Source organism: Leucoraja erinacea, chromosome 2 (genome assembly GCF_028641065.1).
Source record: "Leucoraja erinacea ecotype New England chromosome 2, Leri_hhj_1, whole genome shotgun sequence".
Classification (NCBI taxonomy): Eukaryota; Metazoa; Chordata; class Chondrichthyes; order Rajiformes; family Rajidae; genus Leucoraja; species Leucoraja erinaceus.
Genome location: NC_073378.1, coordinates 106,771,342 through 106,798,136, shown reverse-complemented (window position 1 = coordinate 106,798,136; position 26,795 = coordinate 106,771,342). Strand labels below are relative to the sequence as shown.

The 26,795-nt window shown below is 41.4% G+C and overlaps 2 protein-coding genes across 5 annotated transcripts in view; one reads left to right on the top strand and one right to left on the bottom strand.

The window, feature by feature from the left end:
- Positions 1 to 1,071, bottom strand: part of elp2 (elongator acetyltransferase complex subunit 2) — a 129,497-nt gene extending 128,426 nt beyond the window's left edge. For both annotated transcript variants that reach the window (XR_008726257.1, XM_055662767.1), the window contains exon 1: positions 909 to 1,071. Coding sequence is in view for 1 of the 2 variants with exons in the window: in XM_055662767.1 (XP_055518742.1) it covers positions 909 to 1,040 (132 nt within the window). In the remaining variant the exon portion in view is untranslated. The remainder of the gene's footprint in view (positions 1 to 908) is intronic.
- A 61-nt stretch (positions 1,072 to 1,132) lies between these two features.
- The window catches only part of hepacam2 (HEPACAM family member 2), a 115,706-nt gene continuing 90,043 nt past the window's right edge, over positions 1,133 to 26,795 (top strand). For 2 of the 3 annotated variants that reach the window (XM_055662789.1, XM_055662782.1), the window contains exon 1: positions 20,480 to 20,618. In XM_055662789.1, the coding sequence (XP_055518764.1) occupies positions 20,540 to 20,618 (79 nt within the window). In that variant the 5' untranslated portion in view covers positions 20,480 to 20,539. Of the gene's footprint in view, positions 1,248 to 20,479; positions 20,619 to 26,795 lie in introns of those variants that run through there. The other variant, XM_055662796.1, reaches the window with a different exon arrangement.

Genomic DNA, 26,795 nt, shown 5'->3' with positions numbered 1-26,795 from the left:
CTGCACCTGCTGAGTTTCCCCAGCATTTTTGTCTACCTAAGATTTAATATGAACCTGTCGAGCAACTTTTTCCAACACAAACACTGGTGGGTATATGGAACGACATGCCAGAGGAGGTAGTGGGGACAGATACTATAACGACATTGAAAAGAAATTTCAACAGATACATGGATAGGAAAGGTTTAGTGGGATATGGGTCAAACGCAGACAGGTGGGACTCATGGAACATCTTGGTTAGCAAGAACAAGTTTCCGTGTTGGATGACTCTAAATGGCATGGAAAGCTACTTGCCCTGCTAAAGTATCCAATAAGGATACTTATTGTAATACGAAGTGCTGTGGTTGTGGAAGACGTGACAACATCCCCAGAAAGGGGAGCACTAGTTATATCCAACCAATAAACTGTGACCGAGTACTGCACAGCGTGGAAAATATGTGTTGGAATGAACTGCAGATGCTGGTTTAAAACGAAGATAGACACAGAAAACTGGAGTAACTCAGCTGGTCAGACAGCATCTCTCGAAAAACAGGTGACCATTCGGGTCGCGAGGTCTCCAGAGATGCTGTCTGACCCGCCGACTTACTCCAACGTTTTGTGTCTATATCGTAGGAAAATATGTGTTTGACACTACGTGCACTTCGCATTTGGTGGTGTTGAAACTGTACGATGTTCTCACTGCAACAGAACTGCTGCCAGCTTCTGTATTCGCCAAGCTTGAGTTCCAGTCCATTAAGCCCACCCACTCTTGTACCGCACAGGCTGGCCGGCTGGAGCTGAAATTCGCCGGGACCGTGTTTATTGCAGCTCCGGGGGAAGCAGGAGACGAGCACCGAGTCCATCAACAGGGGGACAGTGATGTTCTCTCTCCCTCCCACTTGCTATCAACGCGCTTCGGTTTAAACCTTTACCTCGGGGTCGTAAATCAGGACCGAGCGACAGGATGCGAGGGCCAGGCCGCGGCCCCACGACACAGCGTGCGGGGTCCGGTTGGCGCACCTGGCAACGTGGGCCGTCTCCGTCTCCACCGCCGCCGCCGCCATCTTGCTCCGCCCAGCGTCACCTCCGACCCGCGGGGAGGCGGGCGGGCGGTCAAGATGAGCCGCTTATAGCCAAAGATTATAGAGGAGCTTATAGCCGCTGCCTATAGGATCTTTATAGCCGCTGCCTATAGGATCTTTGGCTGCGACCCGCGGGGAGGCGGGCGGTGGACAAGTGGACAAGATGAGCCGCTGCTACTGCGGGCCCAAGTGAGTAACTGCAGGAGATAGACAACATGCTGGAGTAACTCAGCGGGACAGGCAGCATCTGCGGGGCTAGGAGTGTCCACGCCGATGCACTGGTGAGCTGCAGAGAAATCTGACTGCGTGCTACTGACCAAAGATACAAGAGGAGCTATAATCTTCTATAACCTACATCTCCTCTATAATCTTTGCTACTGACTGTGTAGGAAGGACAAGAGCTGCAGATGCTGGCTCACACTGAAGATGCACGGGTTATAGTGAACTCCCCCTCCCGTTCCTACACTGACCTTTCTGTCCTGAGTCTTCCCCACTGTCAGAGTGAGGCCCAACGCAAATTGGAGGAACAGCACCTCATATTTCGCTTGGGCAGTTTACAACCCAGCGGTATGAACGTTGACTTCTCTAACTTGCAAGTAACCCCTGTGTTTACCTCTCTCCCCTATCCTCCGACTAGTTTTACTGACCTCTTGATTAATTTTACTGATTGTATGCCTCTTTGTCACCTTCTCCCAGCTAACAATGAACTATTCTACATTTCTTTATCGTCTGTCGTTTTCACACCTTACCCGTCTATATCTCTAGACTCTTTCTCCCCTGCCTCTCAGTCAGAAGAAGGGTCTCGGCCGGAAACATCACCCATTCTTCCCTCCAGAGATGCTGCTTGTCCTGCTGAGCTACTCCAACATTTTGTGTCCATCTGCAATGTACTAGCCGATAGGCTGCAGCTTACACAACAGCAATTCCGGGAAGAGAGTGCGAAAAGGGTGATTGGTTCAGGAGTCTGATAGCAGGAGGGAAGAAGCTGTTCTTAAGTCTATGAGATGTCCAAGCTCCGGGATTTTCTTCCAAATGGTAATGATAAGAATGGGAATTGTCAGCATGACAGGCAACCTTGAAACGACCAGCCTTCTTATGCAACACACTGTGGATCGACTGGATGGAAGCAAGCCTGTGATGGTCTGGAGACACAAATAACTGCGGATGCTGATTACACAAAAGTAATGCTGCGCTGATTAATCAGTTTCTCGAAAAAAAAAGTGATTAATCATTAATCACCTGTGATTAATCGATGAAAGTGATTACATTTCTCTGCTCTAAGGCAGAGTATTAGAGTATTTACAAACCAAGATTTCCTTGTTTTGTAAATAAGTGTTTAGTCACTTTTCAGTCAGTTTATCCAGTAAAGCTAAGCAAAAAAAGTTAAATGCGCTCAGAAAATTTCGAACAGCAACATTTTAAATAACTGAATTGATTTTCAAGCAAGAGGTCAGACGTTTGGTACAACTTTCTTGTGAACAAAAATTATAGGAATTTTGTAAAGTAATAATAATAATAAGCCTTTATTGTCATTATACTTAGAAATACCTGTACAACAAAATTAGGAGTGCTACTCGTGATCAGTGCAACCAAAACAAGTCCAAACAAGATAGTCACATCCAATGCATTCAATACGTTATTTTACACTGAGAGAATATTACACTTTAAATTTAATAAATACTTTAAAGGATTTAAAAAAAAGAGGAAATATTAACTGAGTGGTCTGTTTTATAGTGGAATTGATGACAGCATTCTCATGTTGTGTGGATAGTTGAGGAATTTAGAGTTCTAATGGCCCAGGGAAAAAAACTGTTCTTGAGTCTGTCTGGCTTTTGACGCACTTGTACCGCCTAACAGAAGGCAGGAGGTTGAACAGTGACTGTCCAGGATGAAAGGGGTCTTTGATTATTTTCCTGGCTCTACGGAGGCACCGAGAGCTAGAGATGTCTTCCAGGAAAGGCAGAGGGCAGCCGATGATTTTCTGGGCAGTTTTGATCACTCTCTGCAGTGCTTCTGCTGCTGATCAGCCGGCATACCACACCATGATACAATATGCGATGGTGGAGCGGTAGAATGTCACTAGCAGCTTCTCCTCTAAACTGTTCTTCCTTAGCACTCTCAGGAAATGCAATCGCTGCTGGGTCTTTTTTGCCACCGCTGAAGTGTTGGCAGACCAGGAGAGGTCCTCCATGATGTGCGTTCCCAGGAATTTGAAGGTGGAAACCCTCTCAACACAGTCCCCGTTGATGAAGAGCGGGGCATGGTCCGCTCTGTGCCTTCTGTAGTCGATGACCATTTCCTTTGTTTTGCTGATATTAAGTGCCAGGTAGTTTGCGGAATACCACTCTGACAGCTTCAGTACCTCATCTCTGTACGCTGCCTCATCTCCAGATATGAGTCCGATCACTGTCGTGTCATCCGCAAATTTAATAATGGAGATTGTGGAGTGGAGTCGTAAGTGTACAGAGCATAGAGGAGTGGACTCAGCACACAGCCCTGTGGAGAACCAGTGGTGAGAGTGAGGGTGGAGGAGCAGTGAGGGCCCATTTTGACTGTGGGCGGTTATTGAGGAAGTCCTTTATCCAGGCGCAGGTGAGAGGGGGGATGTCTAAGTCTGACAACTTGCTGACTAGTATGTCAGGGATAATTGTATTGAAAGCTGAACTATAGTCAATAAAAAGGATCCGTACATAGTTCCCCGGGTGTTCCAGATGCCTCAGTGCAGTGGGGATTGTCGACAAGCAAACTGACGAGGGTCAAAGTTTGGAGGGAGGCTGGCTTTGATGTGCTGTGAAATTAACCTTTCAAAGCATTTCATGACTACTGATGTTAATGCAATTGGTCTGTAGTCATTGAGACTGTTTATGACTGGCTTCTTCGGTACAGGAATGATGGTAGCTGACTTCAGACAAGGTGGTATAATGGCTTGTGTCTGGGAAAGATTGAAGATCTTGGTAAAGACCCCTGATAGCTGGTCTGCACAAGCTTTAAGTACTTTGCCGAGTACACCATCAAGTCCAGCGGCTTTCCTTGGGTTCACCAACTTGAGCGCGCGCCTCACTTGGTGTTCCTGGAGAGTGAGCGAGCTGGAGGTAGGTAGGAGCAGCGTGACTGCATGAGGCCTCTGTCTCAAAGCGAGCAAAGAAATGGTTTAGTTCTTCTGCCAGCGAGGTGTTAGTCACAGGTGAGTTTCCTTTGTAGTTGGTGATTTGCTGTAAACCTTTCCACACCTGCCGTGGGTTATTGTGTGTGAGATGGTCCTCCACTTTTTTCTTGTAGGCCTCCTTTGCAGCTTTGATGCCTCTCCTCAATTCAGCTCTTGCCATGCTGTATTGGGCCCTGTCACCAGATCTAAAGGCGGAGTTGCAGATTCTCAGGAGTGACTGTACTTCAATAGTGTTGGCATTGTAAAAAAACTTTCAATTATCAGCCATCCCTGTTGTCATTCAAGTATCATCTGGAACACAAACTTGCCTTCTAATTTGATCCACTGTTTTCAAACAAGTCAGTTGGCATTCCATCCTGCACAAATCAGGGACCTTTTTTTTGCATTTCAAGAAATCAACAGAAACACATGAGTTTGTTATTGCACATTTAACAGCTTTAGGCAGAGTTCCATTTTGCAACTTTGGCCAAAGGTGTCAAAGTCAAAAATGGCTGGAAAGCGCAAGGTCTGAAAATTTCATGTACGAGAGAGGGATTTTGTAATATGGTCAGAAACAAAAATCCAGGAAAAAAATTAAGCAGTAAATGAAGGAAATACTTGACTCAAGGGACTGCTTTTTCACACAGTTTAGATAAGTGAACCTCAAAGAGAAATCTATACTGCATGTGTCTCAATTTACATCACACTGACAAGCTCTTTGACCTCGGGATGATACGAATCAATGCTTCAATACCTGCGGGAAAAGAACTAAAACCGATCCCTGAAACTAAACTGGAAACTATTAACATTGACTTGAAGAAGCATATAGTTGGGATGACACTGATGGAGCCAGTGACATGAAGAAGCTCGATCAAAAATGTGGTATTTTCCAGCAACTGTGACATACATATGGCATTCACTTGGCCATGGTTGATGTTTTGTACAAGCAGCCGGGTAACATGGCTGCTGATGGTGATGAAAATAAGAATGAAGAGGACAACATCTACGAAGAAGAAAAGATTGAGGAGTTCAATAATGAGATCGAAGGTGACGATGACACCATCGTTGAGTGGGTTGAAGATCAATCTATGGCTGCTGATGTTCAACTTGCAGACAACATTGCTGAATTGACTCAAAAAGTCCAAAAAATCGCTAAGCTCACCCATGAGAAATGATTTACTGCAAAATCTAGTCAAACGTGAAGAAGGAAATGAGATGGTATTGATCCTTGACTGCAAAACACGTTAGAACTCAACTCTGGTAATGCTGAGGTGGGTTTTTGGAACTGAAAGATGTCCTACCAACAGTACTTAGTGAGTTTTCATCCAGCCATCTTTTCTCATCTGAAATTGAATTGCAGCTGGCATCTGAGTTAGCTGAAAGTTTGAATTTGATTGTAATGAGCGTCCTTGCACTTGGACATCATGATTGCAACTTAGTAAAAGCTCACTAAATATTTCATTTCATGATGACCAATCTGGGGCAGCAACAGATCTGGAGATATTGGCAGAAAATTGTCTAAAGCTGTTCGTGCCATGGATTGAGCAGAATCCACTCCACTGAATCCAGCCCAGAAAAGAGTCCTAGCTTAAAAAATCACCGATCCATGTTCTCCAGAGATGCTGCTAACCCACTGAAATACTCCAGCACTTTTGTGTCTTTTTTCAGAAAATGTAGTTATATTAATGTAGGCCATTAATGTAGAAGATAATATAACTCAACCAGATTATTTCTTGCTAGTTGTGTTTGAACTGTTTTAATCTATATATACTAGCATTCTCAAGCATTGTTCATGTTTGTATGTTTTGCATTTATGTCAAACTGGGACCATTAGAACAGTTGACTACCAGCTCTAAAGAAAAGTACCAGCTTAAAAACCACATTCTGACCAATTGTCACTGCTCCTCCAGTGTTTAAGTAATATTTTCTGGTTTACTATTTTATGATTTTTACTATTGTCTTGGATTGGATTGCCATTGGTATGTGAAAAATTAATTTGCTAATATTGCTGTCGAACATGTTTATACTAACTTACATTGCGTACACATCCCAGGTATTAAATACTGCTTATTTATTATCGGGACAGCTTTCAACTTCAAAATGCTGTCATGGCCCATGCAGCATTTTGAAGCATTCAGTCATGACACATGTCATGATAGTACTCTACAGATCTAGATATTATTCCTTGGCAACATGCGAGGCAAGAAGTATATGCACAAATTCTCCAAAATTGCACACATTTTTGCATCCACGTATGTACCAATTCCCCGACCTTCAAACATTTGCAAAATAATATTTTGAAGTTGATTCATCTATAGCAATAAAAATGGTGATTTCACTCCTGACCAGATTGGAATATATATAAACTGTTCGTTGTCATGTACAGAGCTTTTGATAAAAGTGGGAGAAAAAAACAGGAATAAAAGTGAGGAAAGAAACGTAAGGAAAGAAGATGATTGAAGAGGATTGCTCATCAGATGACAGGCTTATTTTGTGACCTATCCAAAATATGAAAGAGATGCTTAATCATGGCCTAAGACCAAATAACAAAATAGTTAACTTGCACGATTCATACTTACCGTTTCCAAATCAGTTTGCAGCATGTGTTGCCTTATTGGGCATGGAACAATAAACTGACAACAGAAGGATTATAATTGCAGTGTTGGTATTAAACACTCACTATAAGGTGTGCTTTGGTATGTGCAAGAGATGGTTTGTTGATTTAAAACAGGTAGAATAAACAAAAGTCAAACGCCAGAATAAACAAAAGAAAAATTGTTGCATGCAGGGTAAATTAATCTCTGGAGAACATGGGTAGGTGATGTTTCGGGTTGGGATCCTTCTTCAGAGTCCCAACCCGAAACGTCACTTATTCATGTTCTCCGGAAATACTGCCTGAGCTGCAGAATTACTTCAACGCTATGTCATTTTTTGTGAATCAGCATCTACATTTCTTTGTTTCTACAAATGGCATTATGTTAGATTTGGCTACCTCAACAATTATCTGTAATTTCTTACAGTGTTGGGCAGAGCTGTTCCCAAATCAAGCTTTGATACTACCCAGCAGTATGCTTTCTATCATGCATCTGTAGAAGTTTGTAACTGCCTCGTCTCTGGTCATTAAAATCAGAGACATATCAGATAAAATATAATGAGGGGAATTTCTGGAAAGATTTTAAGACCTCTCAATTGTGGAATAATGTATGGAAGTTATGAGTGAACAATTTACTGACATTGTCCAGGTGTAAATGTACAATCCAAACCTCAGATCTGGCAGTCGCCATGATCTTCACACTATGGTGGATAATCACTCTTCACTCTTCTTGTCATTGTTCTATGTTCAACCACTGAGAAACAATAGGCTCTATTTGGTCATTAAGCAAGAACATAGAGGGATGTCCTTTGGCGTCTATTATTATTCAAGACATTGCTTGAGCTGCACTCCATAAATTGCTACTTCTATATATCTCCTAATTCTAGATGGGAACGACCATTAAAGACATGGCATCTTATGCCCAGGAGCCTGGTTGGGTTGTTAAATGTTCCAATCCTCTGGAGATACAGGATTACCTCACTGTTGTCATTAAACAACTCATCAGAATGTTTCTGTTTATGTTTACATAAATAAAATCTAGACATGTCATTTTCTCTTACAATGAATATTCAACAATGCACCGCCCAAATAGGTGGCTGGAAGTTATGATTAGTTTAGTAATTCTGTGAAATCTTCAGCTCCAGCATAAACATTAAGAAATGTAAAAATGAACTGTGTCTCACATTTATCGTTATCTCACATCTTACTCGGTCTGTGCTGTCATTTATTGGTTTGATTTTAACTAACTCCATAACGATCCCTCATTGGTCCCTGCTTCTACTTTGTGATTGATTATGCACTATCTATTTACAGCTTACTTCTAAAGTCCGAGTGGGAGATCTTTTAACCTGGGCACAAAAAGCTGGAGTAACTTAGTGGGACAGGCAGCATCTCTGGAGAGAAGGAGTGGGTGACGTTTCGGGTCGAGACCCTTCTTCAGACTCTTTAACCTGGACATTGTTTTAATATAATATTTGACAGATCTCGGAGCAGATGTCTGTGTAATATTGAATTGGCTGTCGGTGCACAAATTTTAATTGCATTTTTTGATGTTGCTGTCAATTGCCATGATGTACTGTAGGTATTCTCCTGAGATTCAGTCAAGTGACAAGTGCAGGTAACTGCAACAAACTGAAGGAAAACTACAGTGAAGGATTGAAAAGGTATTATTGTTAAATTGGTGCTGCCTCATGTCAGAATTATGTACAGACAAGTGGAAGAGATGGCTGTCTCTCAACCCTTAATTGTCGGCGCCAGATATAGGGACAAACAGCAGGAGAACAACCTATTTAATGGAGGTTCCATGTTAGCGGAATGGGCATCGCTGTTCCTAGCACAGAAACAGCGCCGGTTGAGTGTTTCCATCTGCATCAGAGATAGATCAAATAAAATGGAATCAAGTGTATGTCCTTGGGCAATGCCTCAAGGGTATACCTCCAAGTAGTGTGTCGATAATGTTTTGAGTAAGATTGTAGAAAATTACTATCCAGAAAACTAATACATGTAACCATGTATGACCTGTTGGAACTGGACGAGTCTACAAAACACAGCACCTTGTCATATTAAAGATGCAGGACTGTCTTGACAATGGAACCAAATCAAGCTGAGAATTACATAGGCCTTCAGATCGTGACACTGCCTGCAGAAAGTTACATGGATAAAATAGCCTGTGTGACCACAGATACAAAATGAAGCAACAGAAAATAATTAATTGTTGTGAATTAATTCATTAATTTTTGATCCATAAGGAGAATTTACTGGGGCAAGCACAAAATAACTAGTAGATCAATATGAAGGATTCCAGATTTAAAACTGTTGCTGCTAAATGAGCAGTGAGCACAACAAAACTGAGTGAGAAAGGTGACAACAACTTGAGGGAAACAAATGGCAAATTTGAGAATGGCTTAATTTTAATGTGCTTGTAACTGCACCCATTAATATATTTGGATTCACCCAATCAGAGATTTTCCACTGTTTTACCCAGCCCTTCCCCACCTTCTCTCCTGCTGAAAACAAACTTGTTTTCTCTCTTTCCCAATCACGATAAAATGCCTGATGACTGCTGATTCTTCCACAGTTGCTGCCTGACCAGTTGAGTGTTTCCATTATAGTGCGTTTTATTTCAGATTTCTGATTTCTGAAGTGAATTTCTATGATGGAGATGTGGAACTGGAAAATTAAGCTATTTGATTCTGATGAGAGTCAAAAGTATATCTGTCCACTAGGTGGAGTCATCTCTTGTGCAAAGGAAGAGAGCCATGGGGTATTGAAAATATCCCAAGACATCATTGTGGGATAGTGCTCTAAGCCCAACTATCTCTCACTGCTGTATCAATGATCTTACCTCTGAGGTAACAAGCTGCTATTGTTGCTCTTAATACATTATATTAATTTCCATTCACAGCTAAAGAACATTCAGACTTATCCAATAATGTTGGATCATATATCGACCACTATCAAGAGTTTAACCATTTTACGTTGATGAGGATTGCCAATAGAGCTGGTGTCTCACAAAATTCTAGCACCCTGGTTCAACCCTGATCTCTGGTGCTGCCAATGCCGAATCTGCACATTTCACTTGTCACATTATGTTTCTCCAGATTCTCAATTTTTCTCCCATATTGATCATATGTGTGGATTGATTGGTTCATTGGCTTGTGTAAATTGCTCTTAGTTTGTAACTAAGTGGTAGAATCTAAGGTAAGAATGAGGGTAATGCATGAAGAATGCAAGGATAAATGTAAATGGGTGTGTGATGGTCAGCGCAGACTTAGTAGGCCGAAGGGTCTGTTTTATATTGTATTATTCGATGACTTTCCATTGACATTTAATAACATTACCTTTGTTGAATCTCCAGCTATTAATGATCTTAAGGTCATCACTGACCAAAATATTTTGGACCAGCTAAATACATGTCCTTCATGTGATGGGCAACTGTGCCCTTGCCGCAATGAATGCAATACCCAACTACACCATCTGGGATTTGCATTCCATTCACCAACCTTAATCATTCACACACTCCATCATCAATGCACTACAGGTCTTTCTATCTTAACTTAATAATGCCCGGCTAATACACAGCTCGTACATCCAAATTAACATTTGCGAGCCTGGCATTATGGCTGCTGCAGGGTTGCAGGCATCTTCTCACAGTGAAATTATTTGCTTGCATATTCAAGATACGCAAATAGTTGCCACATAAGGGTGCTGACAAAGTTGCGCCAGGTCCCCCTTTATTCTCCAACTATACCCATTGTCCATTGTTCTCCCGTTTCACAAAATTCCAGTACACATAGATTGAATTGAATAGGATCCATGGAGATCTGGCTAACATACAAAATTGGCTCTATTGCAGTAAACACAGAGTGATGGTGGAAGGTTGTTTTCCATACTGGTGACCAGTGACGAGTGGTGTGTTTCAGAAGGATTGGTGCTGGACCAATTTTGGTTGTGGTTTGTGGTTTATATCAACAATTTGGATGAGGTACGATTAAGTCGGTTTGCAATATAGGTGGACTCGTAGACAGTGAAGATGGTCATCAAGAATTACAGATAATCAGCTGGACAAGTGGGTTGAGGAATGGCCAATCAAGTTTAATTCAGATAAGTGGGAAGCCAAAACACCTTCATAGTGAACAATGGGGCTTAAGCTTCTTAAATGCCACTATTGCCTCCACCACCACCCATGGCAGCGCCTTCCAGGCACCCACAACTCATTTTGTAAAAAACTTGCCTCGTATATCTCCTTTAAACTTTGCCCAAATCAGCTTAAAGCTATGCCCTCTAGTCTTTGTCATTTCGAGCATGGGAAGAAGGCTCCATCTACGATATCTCTCGCCATTTTATATATTTCCATCACATATCCCCTCAGCTTCTGTCACTCCAGAAAACACAGCCAAGCTGCTCCAATTTCTCCTTATGTCTAATACCCTCTAATTCAGCCAGCATTCTGACAAACCTCTTCTGAACCATCTCCATACACCTTCCTGTAATGGGGTGACCAGAACTGCACACAATACTCCAAATTCGGCCTAACCACTGCCCTGTAAAGCTGCAACATCATTTATTGTGTCTTATACTCAATGACACAGCAGATGTACTGTGGTCATGCATACCATGCACTTTCTTTACCATTCTATCTACTTGTATTGCCACTTTCAAGAAGCTATGAACTTGGATGTAATTCTGAATCCAAACCATTAAGTCACCATGGATTCAAATGCATGTTAATTTTCTGGATCAGCTTACCATGAAGGACTTTATCAAATGCCTAACTTAAATTTGCAGAGTAATTTGTCATCAAGGATATGTTTGAATGATTGGAGATGTAAAAATTCCACAAGCAAGTTTCTTGACATCTAACTGCAGAGAAAGTGTTTGAGGTACGTGACAACTGGCTCAGTTGTAAAAGCTGTAAATTACTGAGGCTGTCAAGTCATAACGTACCTGTCTTCCTGAGAGCCTTGAAGTTCTCCCTGCATTCATGTGTGACCACTGACCTCCTCTGCCATCTTCATGAAAATAGCTTGCCTCTTTTGTGACCCTCAGCCAACAACCTTGAATGTCTCCTCAGTAATTCTAAAATGTATGATACTGACAGTTTCTTTCTTGCCAATAGTGTGGTAAAAGAGTCATAGAGTTATACAGCTCACAAACAGGCCCATCAGCTCATCTCGTCCATGGTGTCTGTTGCCTGTTGGAGTTTGCCCCACGTGCCTGTGTTTGACCCATATCCCTTTGAATCTTTCTTATCCACGAACCTGTCCAAATGTCTTTTAAAAGTTGTAATTATCCTTACTACTTTATCTGGCAGCTCAATCCATGAATCCTTTGTATGAAAAACATGCCTCTCAGGTCCACTTTATACCTCTTTCCTTTCTTACCTTAAATCAATCCCCTCTAGATTTAGATTCCCCAACCTAGGGATAGATGCCATGACCATTCATCTTATCTATGCTCCTCTTGACTTTATATACCTCACGAAGGTCACCCCTCAGCCCCCTATGCTCCATAGGAAAAAGCTGAAGCCTATCTAATCTCTCTTTATAATTCAACCCCCCCAATCCAGGGAACATCTTTATGAATTCTCTCTGCACCCTTTCCAGCTTAATGACGTCCTTTCGATAGTTAGGTGACCAGACTCCCAAGTGTGATCTTGTACAGTTGTAATATGATACCCCAACTCTTGTATTCAATGCCCTGACCAATGAAAGCAAGAATGCTAAATGCGTTCTTCTCCAGCTTGTCTACCTGTGTTGCCACTTTCCCACTTTCAGGGAACTACTGTATATACTCGTATCCTGTGTTTTTTGTTATACCATAGCACTGCAATTTATTGTGTACATGCTGCTCCAGTTTAACTTACCGAAATGCACCAGTTCGCACTTGTCCAGGTTAAGTTCCATATTTGATTCCTTGGCCTATTCTCCCAGTTGATCTAGATATTAGATCTAGTGCAATGTTAGATAACCTTTTTTGACTAACATATCACCAATTTTAGTGTCATCGGCAAACTTACTAACCGTGCCAATTACATTTTCATCTGAATCATTAATAGAGATGACAAACAATAGTGGACCTAGCAACGATTCCTGAGTTACACTGCTGGTCATAGGAATCCAACTTGAAAAACGACCCTCGACTGCCATCCTCAGACTCCTATCACCAGATTTTGTATGCAATTGGTTAGCTCATTCTGAATTCCAGAAAATCTAACCTTCCAGATCATGTGGCATCTTGTTAAAGGCCTTGCCGAAGTCCAGAAAGACTTTCCCCACAAACAAAGCAATGTTGACAATCCACAATCAATCCATACCTTTTCAACTGCTAGTTGATCCTATTTCAGAATCCCTTCCAGTAACTTTTGCACCACTGATGATAGGCTCTCCTGCCTGTACTTTGCACGTGTTTGCAGCCTTTCTTAGATAGAGGCACAAAATTAGCCATCCTCTTATCTTCCGGTACCTGATGGCTAATAATGATACAAATATCTGTCAGGAACATGGACGCCAGGCATTTATCCACCTTTATGTGCTTTGATTGCCTGCCTCTCCCCCTTTGTAATGTAAATATATCTCAAATCATCTCTGTTCTCTTCCCTGAATTACCACAGACCCATAGCAGGAAATACAGATGCTCATTATGCCACATCATCATTTTCTGATCATAGGATTGATGATCTGATCCTGGCAAGGAGCCATTGATTTTCAAACAATACACCTGGGATGATCTCACCATATAAAACCAGTTCAACTCATTTTAATATAAAGTTGGCACACACAGCAAATGATTCACGGGAGTATTTGTGTGATGAGGATGGGGCGGGGGTGACCAAATTTGAATAATTTTATCTTTAAGAGCTTTTTGACCATTTCTACTAATTTCTGTTGTAATATTTCATAATAATTGAAACAAGGTAAAAAGGCAAAACAGAATCAGCCCGGGATGTTGTTTCTGAGTTGTAATAAGCTGTACATACTTCTTCAGAGGTAGAGAGGCATTTTTTAATCTAGAGTACTGTATGTTTATGTTGTTCAAGATGGAAGTTGATGAGGTTTACCGGTGAAGCTAAGTGCAGATGAAGAAGTTGACTCGAATGGAATGTTCCGGTAACAAGGCTTGTACTTTGCATAATTTAACAATGCCACTGTACTGTTCTTAACAGCTCTTCCCATGAAGGGTGAAAGAAAATGAACAAACCATCCTGCGCTGTAATTTTTGTTTCTGTGGTGTGAAGAAAATAACCTGCTCCTCAACACCTTAAAGACAAAGGAAATAATAATAGACTTTAGGAAGAATAAAACGGACATGGTACCATTGACTATCAGAGGGGACTGTGTGGAGAGGGTGGCGGATTTCCGCTTCCTGGGAATCCATATTGAGGAAGACCTGACGTGGAGCATGAACACCACTGCGCTGCTGAAAAAGGTCCAGCAGAGACTGCACTTCCTGAGGGTGCTCAGGAAGAATAACATCAATCAGAGACTGCTGCTGTCCTTTTATCGGTGCTCCATTGAGAGCATCCTAACATACTGTGTATGCGTATGGTACACCAGCTGCACAGCGGCTCAGAGGAAAGCGCTCCAGAGGGCCATTGACAACGCCCAAAGGATTGCCGGCTGCCCTCTTCTTACCTTGGAGGACTTGCACAGTTCCCGCTGCATCAAAAAATCCCAGAGTATTATAAAGGACATTTCCCACCCCGGACACTCCCTGTTTGAACTGTTGCCGTCAGGCAGACGGTACAGATCTACAAGGACAAGGACAAACAGACTTAAAAACAGTTTTTACCCCACTGCTATAAAAGCACTAAATGTAGCCGCCAAGGAACGCAGGGGCGATACATACTAAGGGACTGTGGTACACTGTGAAATCGACAGAAGGATGGAGGGTTGGGTGTTTATGCGTGCTATTTTCATGATATTTATTTTAGTTTATCTTTTAATATTTTATCTTGTATGTATCGTTAGCTTTTAGAAATGTTCACTGACTGGCTGACATTTTAAAATTTTGTTGTACATGGTTCATGTTACAATGACAATAAAGAAACTATTTTATATTCTATTCTATTCTATATTCTATTCTATATTCTATTCTATTCTATATTCTACATTCTGATAATAATTTAAGTATCATACCTGCTGTCCAGACTAAGTGCTGATATATAGACACAAAACGCTGAAGTAACTCATGGGACAGGCAGCATCTCTGGAGAGAAGCAATGGGTGATGTTTCGGCTCGAGACCTGACAAGTGCTGACCTATTGTATGCTCACACCTTTACAAACTGCTAGAGGAACTCAACTGGTCAGATAGCATCTGTGGGGGTAAATGGGCAGGCGATATTTCAGGTCAGGACACTTTGTCAGTCTGACAAACATAATTTGTCCATTTCCTACCACAGATGCTGGCTGGCTGCTGAGTTCCTCAGCAGTGTGCTTAATGCTCAAGATTTCAGCGTCTACAATCTCTTGTGCCTTCTACTAATCTAGGCACTTGAGTGATAAAATCCAACAATTGCTGAGGGAACTATAGGTCAAGAAGGATTCAATTCTATGGTTTTAAATATATAGCATGAGGAGTATATCTCAATATAACCTAAATCTATAGATCATAGCATATGTATAATGCCACAGAACACATTATGCCAACATTTAAGCATAAAAATCTTGTGATTAACTCACACCAGCTTTCTCTTCAAGATGAAAGCGGCAGTGGACAGAGGAAAACAACGGTGCCAGTGAGTGGACTGGGGTCTCTCCTCCAGTGCTTTCGGGAGTGCTCTGGCTGTTCCAAGGTTAGCTGTGGGAGGCACCCCTAGGCACAGTGGCTGAGCGGTGGCCGTGTAATGCAAGGAACACCCCGTCAATGTGTCCAGAGTGAGTGCCGGTGTAGTGGGCCTCTGGGGCTTAATTAGATCGGGCATGGCTACAAATGACAGAGTGCGCAGATCAGACGCGGCCTACGACAGCACAAAGATGTGGAGGACATCCACTCATCGTTGGCCAGGATGCCCCAGCAACTTTGACCCAGTTCTGCTGCCAGGACAGCGGGCTTTTATGTCTAAGTTCAGACCCTAATATTTTTAACAACCCTGAACTTGAAGGGTACAAGACGGCGCTGGAAACATGGTCCCTCAGTGTAATATACTAATTTACACTCTTGTACTTAAGTATGATTATGCCTAATGTTTAGTGAGATTGTTACTGAACTGAATGCAAAAAAATAATCTTACTATACATGTGACAATGAAGTACCATTGAACCATGTGCAGTACTCAAAATGCCTTGCTGTCTGGTGCCATTTCAGGAAAACAAAATAACCTACCTATCATTAAAATGGCTCTACCGACCATTTCAAAGAACAAAGCAAGTTTCCTGTTTTTTAAGTTTACAGGGGTTGACTGGAAATTTAGGTGCAGCATGATTAAAATTATTTTTCTGTGTCAGTATGTTAAATATAACATTTTTTCTTCAATGAGATCTACACAATCTTTCTAGCCTGTTCTGTATCTTTGAAATTATGTTCCTGCCATTAGAATGAGCTGTGTTCAATATCATAAATCACACGTTGTCCCTAGTTTGCATACATGATGATTTCATGCCCTCAGAACTAAACACTGAGTTTTCCATGTACTGCCAATTGCTTATACTGATCCTGGTGAGTAGATGTATTCATTTACATTCTGCTGGAGCTATTTCCTATGAAGCATGGGAGTTTGAGGGATGACCTTGTAGAGGTGATAGGTACTGGCGAGACATTCTGGCATAGGCACCAGTCACCCAGATCAATAAAGAAAATGGAGTTGTAATTATCCTTTGGGGTGGGAATTTAGACAACCATCAATTATCACTAAGAGTAGTACACCCTTTTAAGAGATGACCATCATAAAAAAAACTTTAAATTTGACAAAATAAATACATTATTTTACATCGAACAACATTCTCACTGAAAAGTAATCAGAAAGTAATGGAAGTAAATTCCATTTATGTACTTCCTCTTTGCATCTGAACTTAAATAAAGGCTCATTCAAGTGTGGAATCAGTTCCAGTCAGCCAGTTATTTATTCATAATGTCCGCTGGGTGATGATCTGCAGAGTGGATTGGCATCAAATGTATGTAAAGTCAACATCGTTTTTTTAGGGCTGCTCCTTTTGCCTTGTGTTGAAATTCAAACCTCTTGTGCCAAGAGTGACCTATATTGGTAGGTGAGGTTGGTGTGCATCTGCTTCAAGTTTCACAAAATAGAAAGGCAACAAAAGTCAAATACTTTTGTATAAATATTACCCTTTGGGTTCAAACAGTGTTCTATCAATTTATACATTATTCCACAATTTTTATTTTTAACATAATTTAATATAAATGTTGCTTATCCTCTTCAAGTGGTTACAAAGCAGAGCATATAGTTTCATTCTGATCACACCACATTTAGCCTGAGGCCTTGCAGCTTTATAAGTAACACAGCTTCTTGTAGCAAGACCACAATCATCTCATTTGTTTAACAAATACCTGTTTACCCAACAATTTGAGAGCACCTGCCTTCTACTTATCAGTAGACTGTTTTCCCTGGAACTAAAACTGTTGCTCTGCCTCCGTGCAGCTAGAGATCATTAGTTACTTTAGAAGCATGTTTTTACCGCCATGCAGAAATGAATAATGTAATCCAGAAGTGTATTAAACTCAGTTTGCACAGTGACCACAATAGTGCAATGACTGTTTTCATTTACTCGTCCCAGTGCAATATAATTCAGAATTACAATGTTTTAATTTAAAATTCATTATTTAAAACTGCCTTTATGAAAATTAGAAGCATTCCAGGTTACGAGATGTGTAGGAAGGAACTGCAGATGCTGGTTTACATCGAAGGTAGACACAAAATGCTAGAGTAACTCAGCGGGACAGGCAACTTCTCTAGAGAGAAGGAATGGGGGATGTTTCAGAAGAAGGGTCTCGACCCAAAACATCACCCATTCCTTCTCTCCAGAGATGCAAGGGGCATCTGCAAGCGGCCAATGTAAATGGAGAGAGGAGCACAACATCTCACAATCTTTCCCCCCCACCTGCATTATCATGCACCCCGTGTTCCATCAGTAGAAGAGTCTGCAGTTCCCACATTGGCTTTTTTAGTCACCTCCGAACGTACAGAACTAACATTGAAAATTTCCTCTACTAACACTCTCCTCCGCATGGCAAAACTTATCCTCACCCTCAACAAATTCTCATTTGACTTCTCTCACTTTCTCCAAGTTAAAGGTCTAGCTATGGGATCTCACATGGACCCCAGCAATGCCAGTGTTTTTACCAACACCAATACCATCCTTTCTAGCATTAAAACGATGGCCAGTGCCATTTCAACGCCTACCCACAATGAATCATCTGATGTGCACAGGCTGAAGCATTACAAATTGGTAGAGGCCAGTCTCAGACTCTGGACATCATGGTGGAGCCACAATTTTGGTGCCTTTTTGAGTAGCACAGGACTCCAAAGATCAGGTCTGCCTTGACCAGCTAACATGCTCCATGCCGAAAACCCTCCCATGACTGTCTCTTTGACAGTGACCTCACCATTGGCAAACAGCCACCACCCATCAAGATATAGACTCAGTCATCCAGGACCAAATGCTCCCTTCATCAGCTCTCTGTATTCACTTCCAAGATGGCAGTGCTTACCTGTGTTTCAGTTATAGATGAGGGCAGTGAAGGAAGGAATAATATTAACAACAATAGTAAAGCTTAAAAGTAATACATCAAGAGAATACATAGTCAAGGGTTTATAGTGTTATTCTTGATCAGTTTTGGCATGTATTTTGTGTTTATTCTGACTAATGACTTGTGCAGTGGGGGACACTAAGAAAATGTAAATGATGGGGATGGCAATGTGGAAATTATGGCAGCCTGAGGTTATGGGTTTCTCAGTGCAGAGGTCCTTGATGGTCATTGAAGATGACGAGGTGTTCCCTCTGGACTCCGTGCAGTGGTCCAAAGAGTGTAAAGCAGGGGAGACCACACATCCCCTCACTTCTGCTTCACCATTACATGAGATCAGAGCTGATCCAAACTTGGCCTCACCTCCACTTTCCTTTGGGTTCCACATTCCCCCATAGACTTTAAATCTATTGCAGCCATGGGTTTATTTGAATAATTTCCCCTCACAACTCTGGGATAGTGATTTCCAATGATTCATAATTCACTGAGAGAGGAAATTCTCCATCTCCATCTTAGATTAGGTGATCCCTTGTAATGAAATAATAACTTTTAATACTAGATTCCTCAATTATGGGAAATGTCCTCTGACTATCTACACTACCAATGCACAATCCTATTTGCCTCAATAAAATCACCTTTATTTTAAACTCCAATGAGTACAGGTCCAATCTACTTGATCTTGCCCATAAGACAACCGTCATCTCAGGAATAAATCTATGGATCCTTCTCTAAATTAACTCCATTGCAGACATATCCCCCTAAAATAAAGAGGTCAAAATTACAAGCAAATTAGCAGTGGCTTCGCCACCGACTTGTAAAGAGCTTGCAAGATTTTCTTATATTCAAAATCTCACAAAAGGACAAAACATTTTTGAAACATAGATCATGAGCTCTCTCATTAAATCTGTGAAAAATAAACTGCACAGAATGAACCATTCGGGAATTGGTGTCAGTTCTGCTTTAAAAAAGCGTATTTTTCAGTTATGATAGAACCATTGAATTGTTACAGTGCAGAAGTCCAGTTGTTTCATTGAATTTATGGTGACTCCTACTGAAGTGATTCTGTCAGTATTAGTTCATCGCCCTTTTCCCTATAGGCCAGTAAATTATTGTCCCCAGGCGATTCCCAATGCCGTCGTAAAGCCCAGACAGATTTTGTTTCCACAACTAAACGGTGAATTCTAGATCTTTGCAGACTTTAAAAACATCTTAATCATATACTTTCCCCTGCAATTTAAGTAAATGTCCTTGAGTCCTTGAATTATTTGTTAAATGAAAAACTATTTAAATTAGGCATGAACTAGTACTTTTATCAAATTTCTTCTCTGCTGTACAAACAACTCCAGTCTAATCTCACATCTGAAATCCTTCATGCCTGGAACTATTTATTTAAATGAATGTTAAAGAAATGCTTTTGAACAAAGGATGAAGCAACTGTTTTGCATTATTTAGAGAGCATGTTTTTGTTCCTCAACAATCATTTGTTCCTGTCTCTTTGTTGATTTTACTTTGTGACCAAGCAGTGCCAAAGGTAAGGACAGGAGTGCTTACATTGTTCCCTTTGGTTCAGTTCAGTCTTGTACTTCCTCAAAAATGTCACAAAAATGTCACAAAAGCTTCACTCCAATTTTTTTCGTTGGGAGCTAATCCAAAGGGCGAGAAGTGTCAACCTGCGCCAGCTAAGTTTGGTGTTATTTCCTTTGTACTCTGCGAGATGCTATAAAAATCAACCCCAGTTTTAAACAGGCAGCCCCCATGAATTCCAAATATTTGGGTACATGACGGTGTTTATCTCCTATGGAGGACGGTCTTCTTCTGCATGTGTCCGCGCTGTAGTACCTAAGTGGGAGGAGATTCAACCGATGATTAGGTGCAGTCCATGTTTAGTTTGCTCTCTCTCTCTCTCTCCCTCCCTCTGTATTCTTTTGGCGTGTATTCTGGGATCCCGGAGCCAAAGCAGGAGCTGCCTCATTTCACTATCAAATGAGGCTGGGACCGGTTACTGCTCAACTGAACAACGAAACCGTGCGGACTCCCAATGGGACGCGATGTCTCCATGGATTCCTCCAGCAGCAAGAGTTATTTTCTCCTGTTCAAGATATGCATCCTGGCGATCGGTAGGGGAAAAAGAAACGAGACAAAATAAGTTAATTTGAGTTTGCTCATCAAAGTTTTGAACGTTTTAAACGAAGTCAATTATGCTAAGTGCCGGGTATCTATTTTAATGGGAACATCCAGCGAAATATGCATTTGTTAAAAATATGTACTTGTTAACTTTAAAATCGAATTTACAACGGCAGTGTCTTTAGGTGTAGATGAGGCTGAGGAGGTGAAGTGTTTTAGAGCGATAAACAGAAATTGCAATAATATAACGAGATGGGATTTCAGGGGGGTACCGGATAGTCGCAGGAGCCGGGGTGATCGATTAACACGAGAGCAGCTGTAAAAATGATAAGTTGTGTAGGAAGGAACTACAGATGATGGTTTACATCGAAGGTAGACACAAAATGCTGAAGCAACTCAGCGGGACAGGCAGCATCTCTGGAGAAATTGAATGTGTGACGTTTGGTGCAGAGACCCTTCTTCAGATGATGTTATTCAGTTGAGCAGATCACAGAGTGCTGGTGCAACTCAACGGTTCAGGCAGGGAAATAAACAGGCTCGGGATCTTTTTCCACCCCTACCCCTCCTCTCCCTGCTCCACTCAGAATCAAAGATTTTTGCTCAGAATGAAAGGTCCTGACCTAAAACGTCGTCTGTCCATTCCCTGCTCAAATGGTGCCAGAGTCATTGGAGAGGAACGTGCGGAGCTATCGCCTTTCTCACCTGCAGCATCTAAACAATTTTTAAATCCTCTAACCGTTTTGTGTTCAATCTTACGATGCAGACTGAAGATGTTTACAGTCAAAATAATCAGGCGTTGGTGCCAGTTGTTGGAGTAATTCCTTTGGGGAATGTATGTTTCCATAAGTGAGGTCGCATTGGGGGTTCTTTAACAAAACCAGCCAGAGAGCGTATGAGAGGAAAGAGATTCTAAACATTGAAACTGAACTTCCGGACGAAACTCCAACTCTTGATGTGAGCGGATGCTTCTTAAACTGAGGAAGTTGAATTTATTTCACATGAGGTGACCTGTGCAGCTCTACCTCTCCACCTTCTCAGCAGTGTTCATCTCAGTGACAAATAACAAATGTCTGCAGAAATAAATAAGCCAACAATAAACCACTCCAATTCGCAGTTACGGCAGCTGCGGCGCACCATATAAATAGAACAAATTCCAAATGTTCCTCAATGTGCAGGAAGGAACTGCAGAAGCCGCTTTGCGCCGAAAATCGACACAAAATGCTGGAGTAACTCAGCGGGTCAGGCAGCATCTCCAGAGAAAAGGAATAGGAATAGATAGATGCTGCCCGACCCGCTGAGTTACTCCAGCACTTTGTATCGTCTACGCTGTATAAATTTACCTGACTTTTTATTACCTGTATATTTAATTTAACTCACGTTTTTAAAGTTCAAAAAGCCATACGCTCCAATGGAATACCCGATAAATTCAGTGTATGACTAAATGTAATATAATTGGGAATTGCATTTACGTATAGGGTGATTTCACTAAAGGTCACTGGAGCGTAGATCCGCACCCACGTGACCAAAATTCTCAAGTGGAGGACACTCGAGGGTTCGGTACATGTTAGTGGATGGGAAAAAACGCATTTTCCCACCCGTTAAAAACATAGAAAACGGCGAGGTTGTGAGCTGCAATTTACTGTGCCAGTCGGGGTGACCGTGAGGCACAGCTACCTAGATTTACAGGGGGAAAAAAAGATAGCAAGTAAGGTAAATTCAAGAGGGAACTGAAGGTGCCAAACCGACGGAAATGAACAGCCGACATCTGCCGTGGATATTTACAGGTCGAAAATATCGGGAATTATCGCGTTTGCTCGCTGAATTTCATCAAAAGTAAGGCATTATTAACTTACTTTTGATGAAATTCAGCGAGCAAACGCGATAATTCCCGATATTTTGGACCTGTAAATATCCACGGCAAATGTCGGCTGTTGATTTCCGTCGGTTTGGCGGCACCAGTTCCCTCTTGAATTTACCTTACTTGCTATCTTTTTTTTTCCTGTAAATCTAGGTAGCTGTGCCTCACGGTCACCCCAACTGGCACAGTAAATTGCAGCTCACAACCTCGCCGTTTTCTATGTTTTTAACGGGTGGGAAAATGCGTTTTTTTCCCATCCACTAACATGTACCGAACCCTCGAGTGTCCTCCACTTGAGAATTTTGGTCACGTGGGTGCGGATCTACGCTCCAGTGACCTTTAGTGAAATCACCCTATTAAAAATAATTAATAACACAATCTGTCATCCCTAATATTATACATATGCTTTAAAGTAGGATGTTTCAGTTAAATTAAAACTGCAGTGTGCTTATGATTGAATAGAACCAGAGCACAACTGTAGGGTACCAAGTTACAGGTGAATATATGGACGACTGTAGCTTAAATATTGCTCTTTAATGTTAATTGAGTGATCAACCAGTGAATAAGTCTTGTCAATCATTCAATTAGATATTGACATTAGAAGGGGAATAGCGAGGCAAGTAAATAAGGAAGTATCCATTAAAGGGTGTCAGACTTGCATTGGATAGATGACAAACTATGACCAGAGGTTGTAGTCACGAGGCTATGGCTGTTGCGTTTGAAGAAACTGGTTAATGATAGCAATAAATTGAGCTATGTCTTAGATCTGGCAGTTTGTGGTTTTCATGGTTCTGTGAGGTGGAGATCCTCTGCCTTCTTCCAAAAGGATAATCAGTACAGTTGGCATATAGAGTTATAGAGTCATACAACACGGAAACAGGCCCTATGGCCCAACTCGTCCAGGCCAAGTTGCCCCATCTAAGCTAGTTCCATTTGCCTGCATTTGGCCCACTTTGCTCTAAACCTTTCCTATCCATGTACCTGGCTAAATGTATTTTTAAATGCTGTTATAGTACCTGTCTCATCTACCTCCTCTGGAGGCTCATTCCATATATCTACCACTCTCTGAGTGAAAGTGTCGCCCCTCAGGATCCTTATAAATCTTGCCCCTTTCACCGGAAACTTATGTCCTCTGGTTTTTGATTCCCTTAACCTGGGTAAAAGATTCTGTATTCACCGTATCTATTTTACTCATGATTTTCTACACCTCTATAAGATCACCCATCAGATTAGCCTCTTGCACTCCTAGCCTGCTCAAGTACTGGCAACATCACCATAAATCTTCTCTGCACTCTTTCCAGCTTAATGACATAAGTGAACTTCGATCGTCAGTGTTCCTATTTTTACTTCTCTCAGTGGCAGTGCTGTGTATGTTGATATAGGTAAAGGCCACCTGGTAGTCCAAGCAACCCAGTAAAATTGGTCCCTGGGGTGAGCTAAGAGGGCTTGCTGAATAAATGCTAAAGGGCCTGTCCCACTTGGGCGACCTAATCCGCGAGTTTGCCCTTGGCTCATACTCGCAGCATGGTCGACACGAGGTCATAGAAGGTCTTCGTAACTCTCCTTCATGCTCGAGAGTGGTCTCCGCGTACTCGAGGCCTCAGCTAGGCCGCGCGTTTTTTCCAATATGTTAAAAAAATGCCCGCGAGTAAAAAAAGGTCGCCATGGAAAAAATCTATACTCTATTTACTCGTGGGTTTAGTCGTAGTAGGTCGTTGTAGGTCGGTGGGGTGGGAGATTGCAACCTTCACGTGGTCTGCCCTGTTTTGATGAATGCAATCAACCTGGTGTGCACAATCAAGTAAGATCAAATACTAGAAGTTGTCCTACAACTTTAGGCTGTGCACGCCATACCCAAGAAGAAGTAGTAAGTCGCCATGTTAGTCGTAGGTAATTGAGGGTAGTTGAAGGTAGTCGAAGATAGTCATAGATAGTCTTCATCATAGTCGAAGGGAGGTTGAAGGAGATAGAAGGAGGTTGTCTTCACTCTCCACTATTCGGTGTCCAATTTCCCAAAGTTAGTCGTAGCTAGTCGAAGTTATTTTTCAACATAGTCGAAGGAGGTCGAAGGAGGTCTTCCACATGTCATTTTTTTAAACTCTTCTAAACTCGCCAATTAGGTCGCCAAAGTGTGACAGTCTCTTAAGGTGCATACTTAGAATCCGGTACCACAGCCTACTCGATACACTAATTGAATGTTGCAGCCTGTTCAGTTGCAACAGCTGTGATCTGACTATCTGCCATTTATAACCATTGAGGAGTGCACCCCCATCTTCATCCTCTTACTATTTTTGAAATGAAAAAATCCCTGTGGCCAACATATGAATCAATTTTCAGCGTCATTTTGTAAAGAGTAAACTGGCAGAGTAGGTTACCTGCATTATATAGCTCACATCTGACTTCCATTTCATTGATTTGGAATAAAGATCAGATGGCTCTACCACCCAGACAGTAGGGTGAAAATTAGATAAAAAGTGTGCTGTTGCTCCAATATTAGTTCACACACAGTATACTTTTAAATATTCTGAAATTAAACTTTGCAATTTTAGTAGAATTAAGCGATAAATGTTAAAATGATGTGCTTTTGATACACAGTTTAATATTACAGAAACTACACAATATGGAAAGTCAAGAAGATATTTTATATCAAGCTTTATTTTTAATACAATATATTACAACTGTGAAATTAGTATATTTAAAACTTCAAATGCATCAAATGTTTTAGCTTGTTCAAAATGTCAATATTTACAGTTGTTAGCAGAAGACTCCCAATTTCTGCCTCTGTCTCTCGTTCTCAAAGTCGTTCTTGTTTTTTTTTTTCAGTTTCAGCCAATTTGTTTACACTTCAAGCTGCTCAATTTATATATCAATAAAGGATTACTCAACAATTCCTTCCCCAACCCTACTGACCTTTGCCTCAATTTCCACCAATGAAAATCAAAAGATTTCAAAGGTTTCAAATCTTTCAAAGGTCTTCTATTGTCACGTGCACCAATTAAGGTACAGTGATATTCGTATTACCATACAGCCATACTAAAAAAAAGCACCAAGACACACAACTACATAAAAGTTAACATAAACATTCACCACAGTGGATTCCCCACATTCCTCACTGTGATGGAAGGCACCAAAGTCTAATCTTCTTCTCTCATTTTTCTACCGCGGTTTGGGCAGTCGAACCTTCTGCAGTTGGAGTGATCGAAGCCCCCGCATCGGAGCGATCGAAGCTCCCGCTTCAGGGCGGTCAAAGCTCTTGCGGTTTGGAGCTCCCCATCGGTCTCTAACCAGAGACCGCGAGCTTGACGATGTTAAAGTCCGCAGGCTCCCATGGTTGGAGCTCAGAGGTCCTTGCACTCATCCTTCATTCATCCTTGCACTGCAGCTTGATTAGCGTGACCTGAATCGGTCTGAAAAGGGTTCTGACTCGAAACATGCCTATCCACGTTCTCTATTAATGTTGCTTGACCTGATATGGCAATGACATTGCCTGTTATGATAGCTGTCTGCACTGAGATTTGGTCTCTTGTTGCCCCATTGGTTAAAAAAATATAGATTTTTTAAGAGATGACAGATAAAAAGGATATGGCCTGCTGGAAACGATAATGAACCCAGCTACTGTTCGAGATGTCAGCACCAGAGACACATCTTAATAACAGCTTCAGCAGGTGGTTCATTACTGCCCGGGGCTCACAATAGCATTAGCAGCACATCAATCAACACCTATCAAAACTGTGACAATTGTGAAATGATTCAAAAGAGGGAGATTAAAAAAGAATTATGTCAACTTCTGGAAGTATTGCCTTCATAAAATCTCACTCAATTAATTTGTGGTTTAAATGTTAAATATTAAGCCAATGCACATTTCAACATCATTATTCTGAAAAAAGATTCCTTAACAAACATTACTTTTTTTAATAACACTATATTTTTTAAGTCAAAAACATTATGTTGATTATTAAAATTACCAAATTGAAATGATTGAGATGAACTAATTAGGGGCTGATTCGAGATAGTTGATGTGGTTTTGTATGTGGGAGATTGTGTCATAAACTTGATTGAGTTTTTTGACGAAGCAACCAAATATGTTAATGAGGGCAAGGTGTTGACGTTGTCCATATTGACTTCAGCAAGGCAATTGATAAGGTTGTGCATGCTAGGCTGCTCTGGGAGTTTCCATAGCATGGGATCCAGGGAGAGCTGGCTGACTGGATAGAGAATTGGCTTCATGGAAGAAACAGAGGATGATGGTGCAAGGTTGTTTTTCTGACTGGAGGCCTATGACTAATGGTGTGCCTCAGGGATCGGTGCTGCC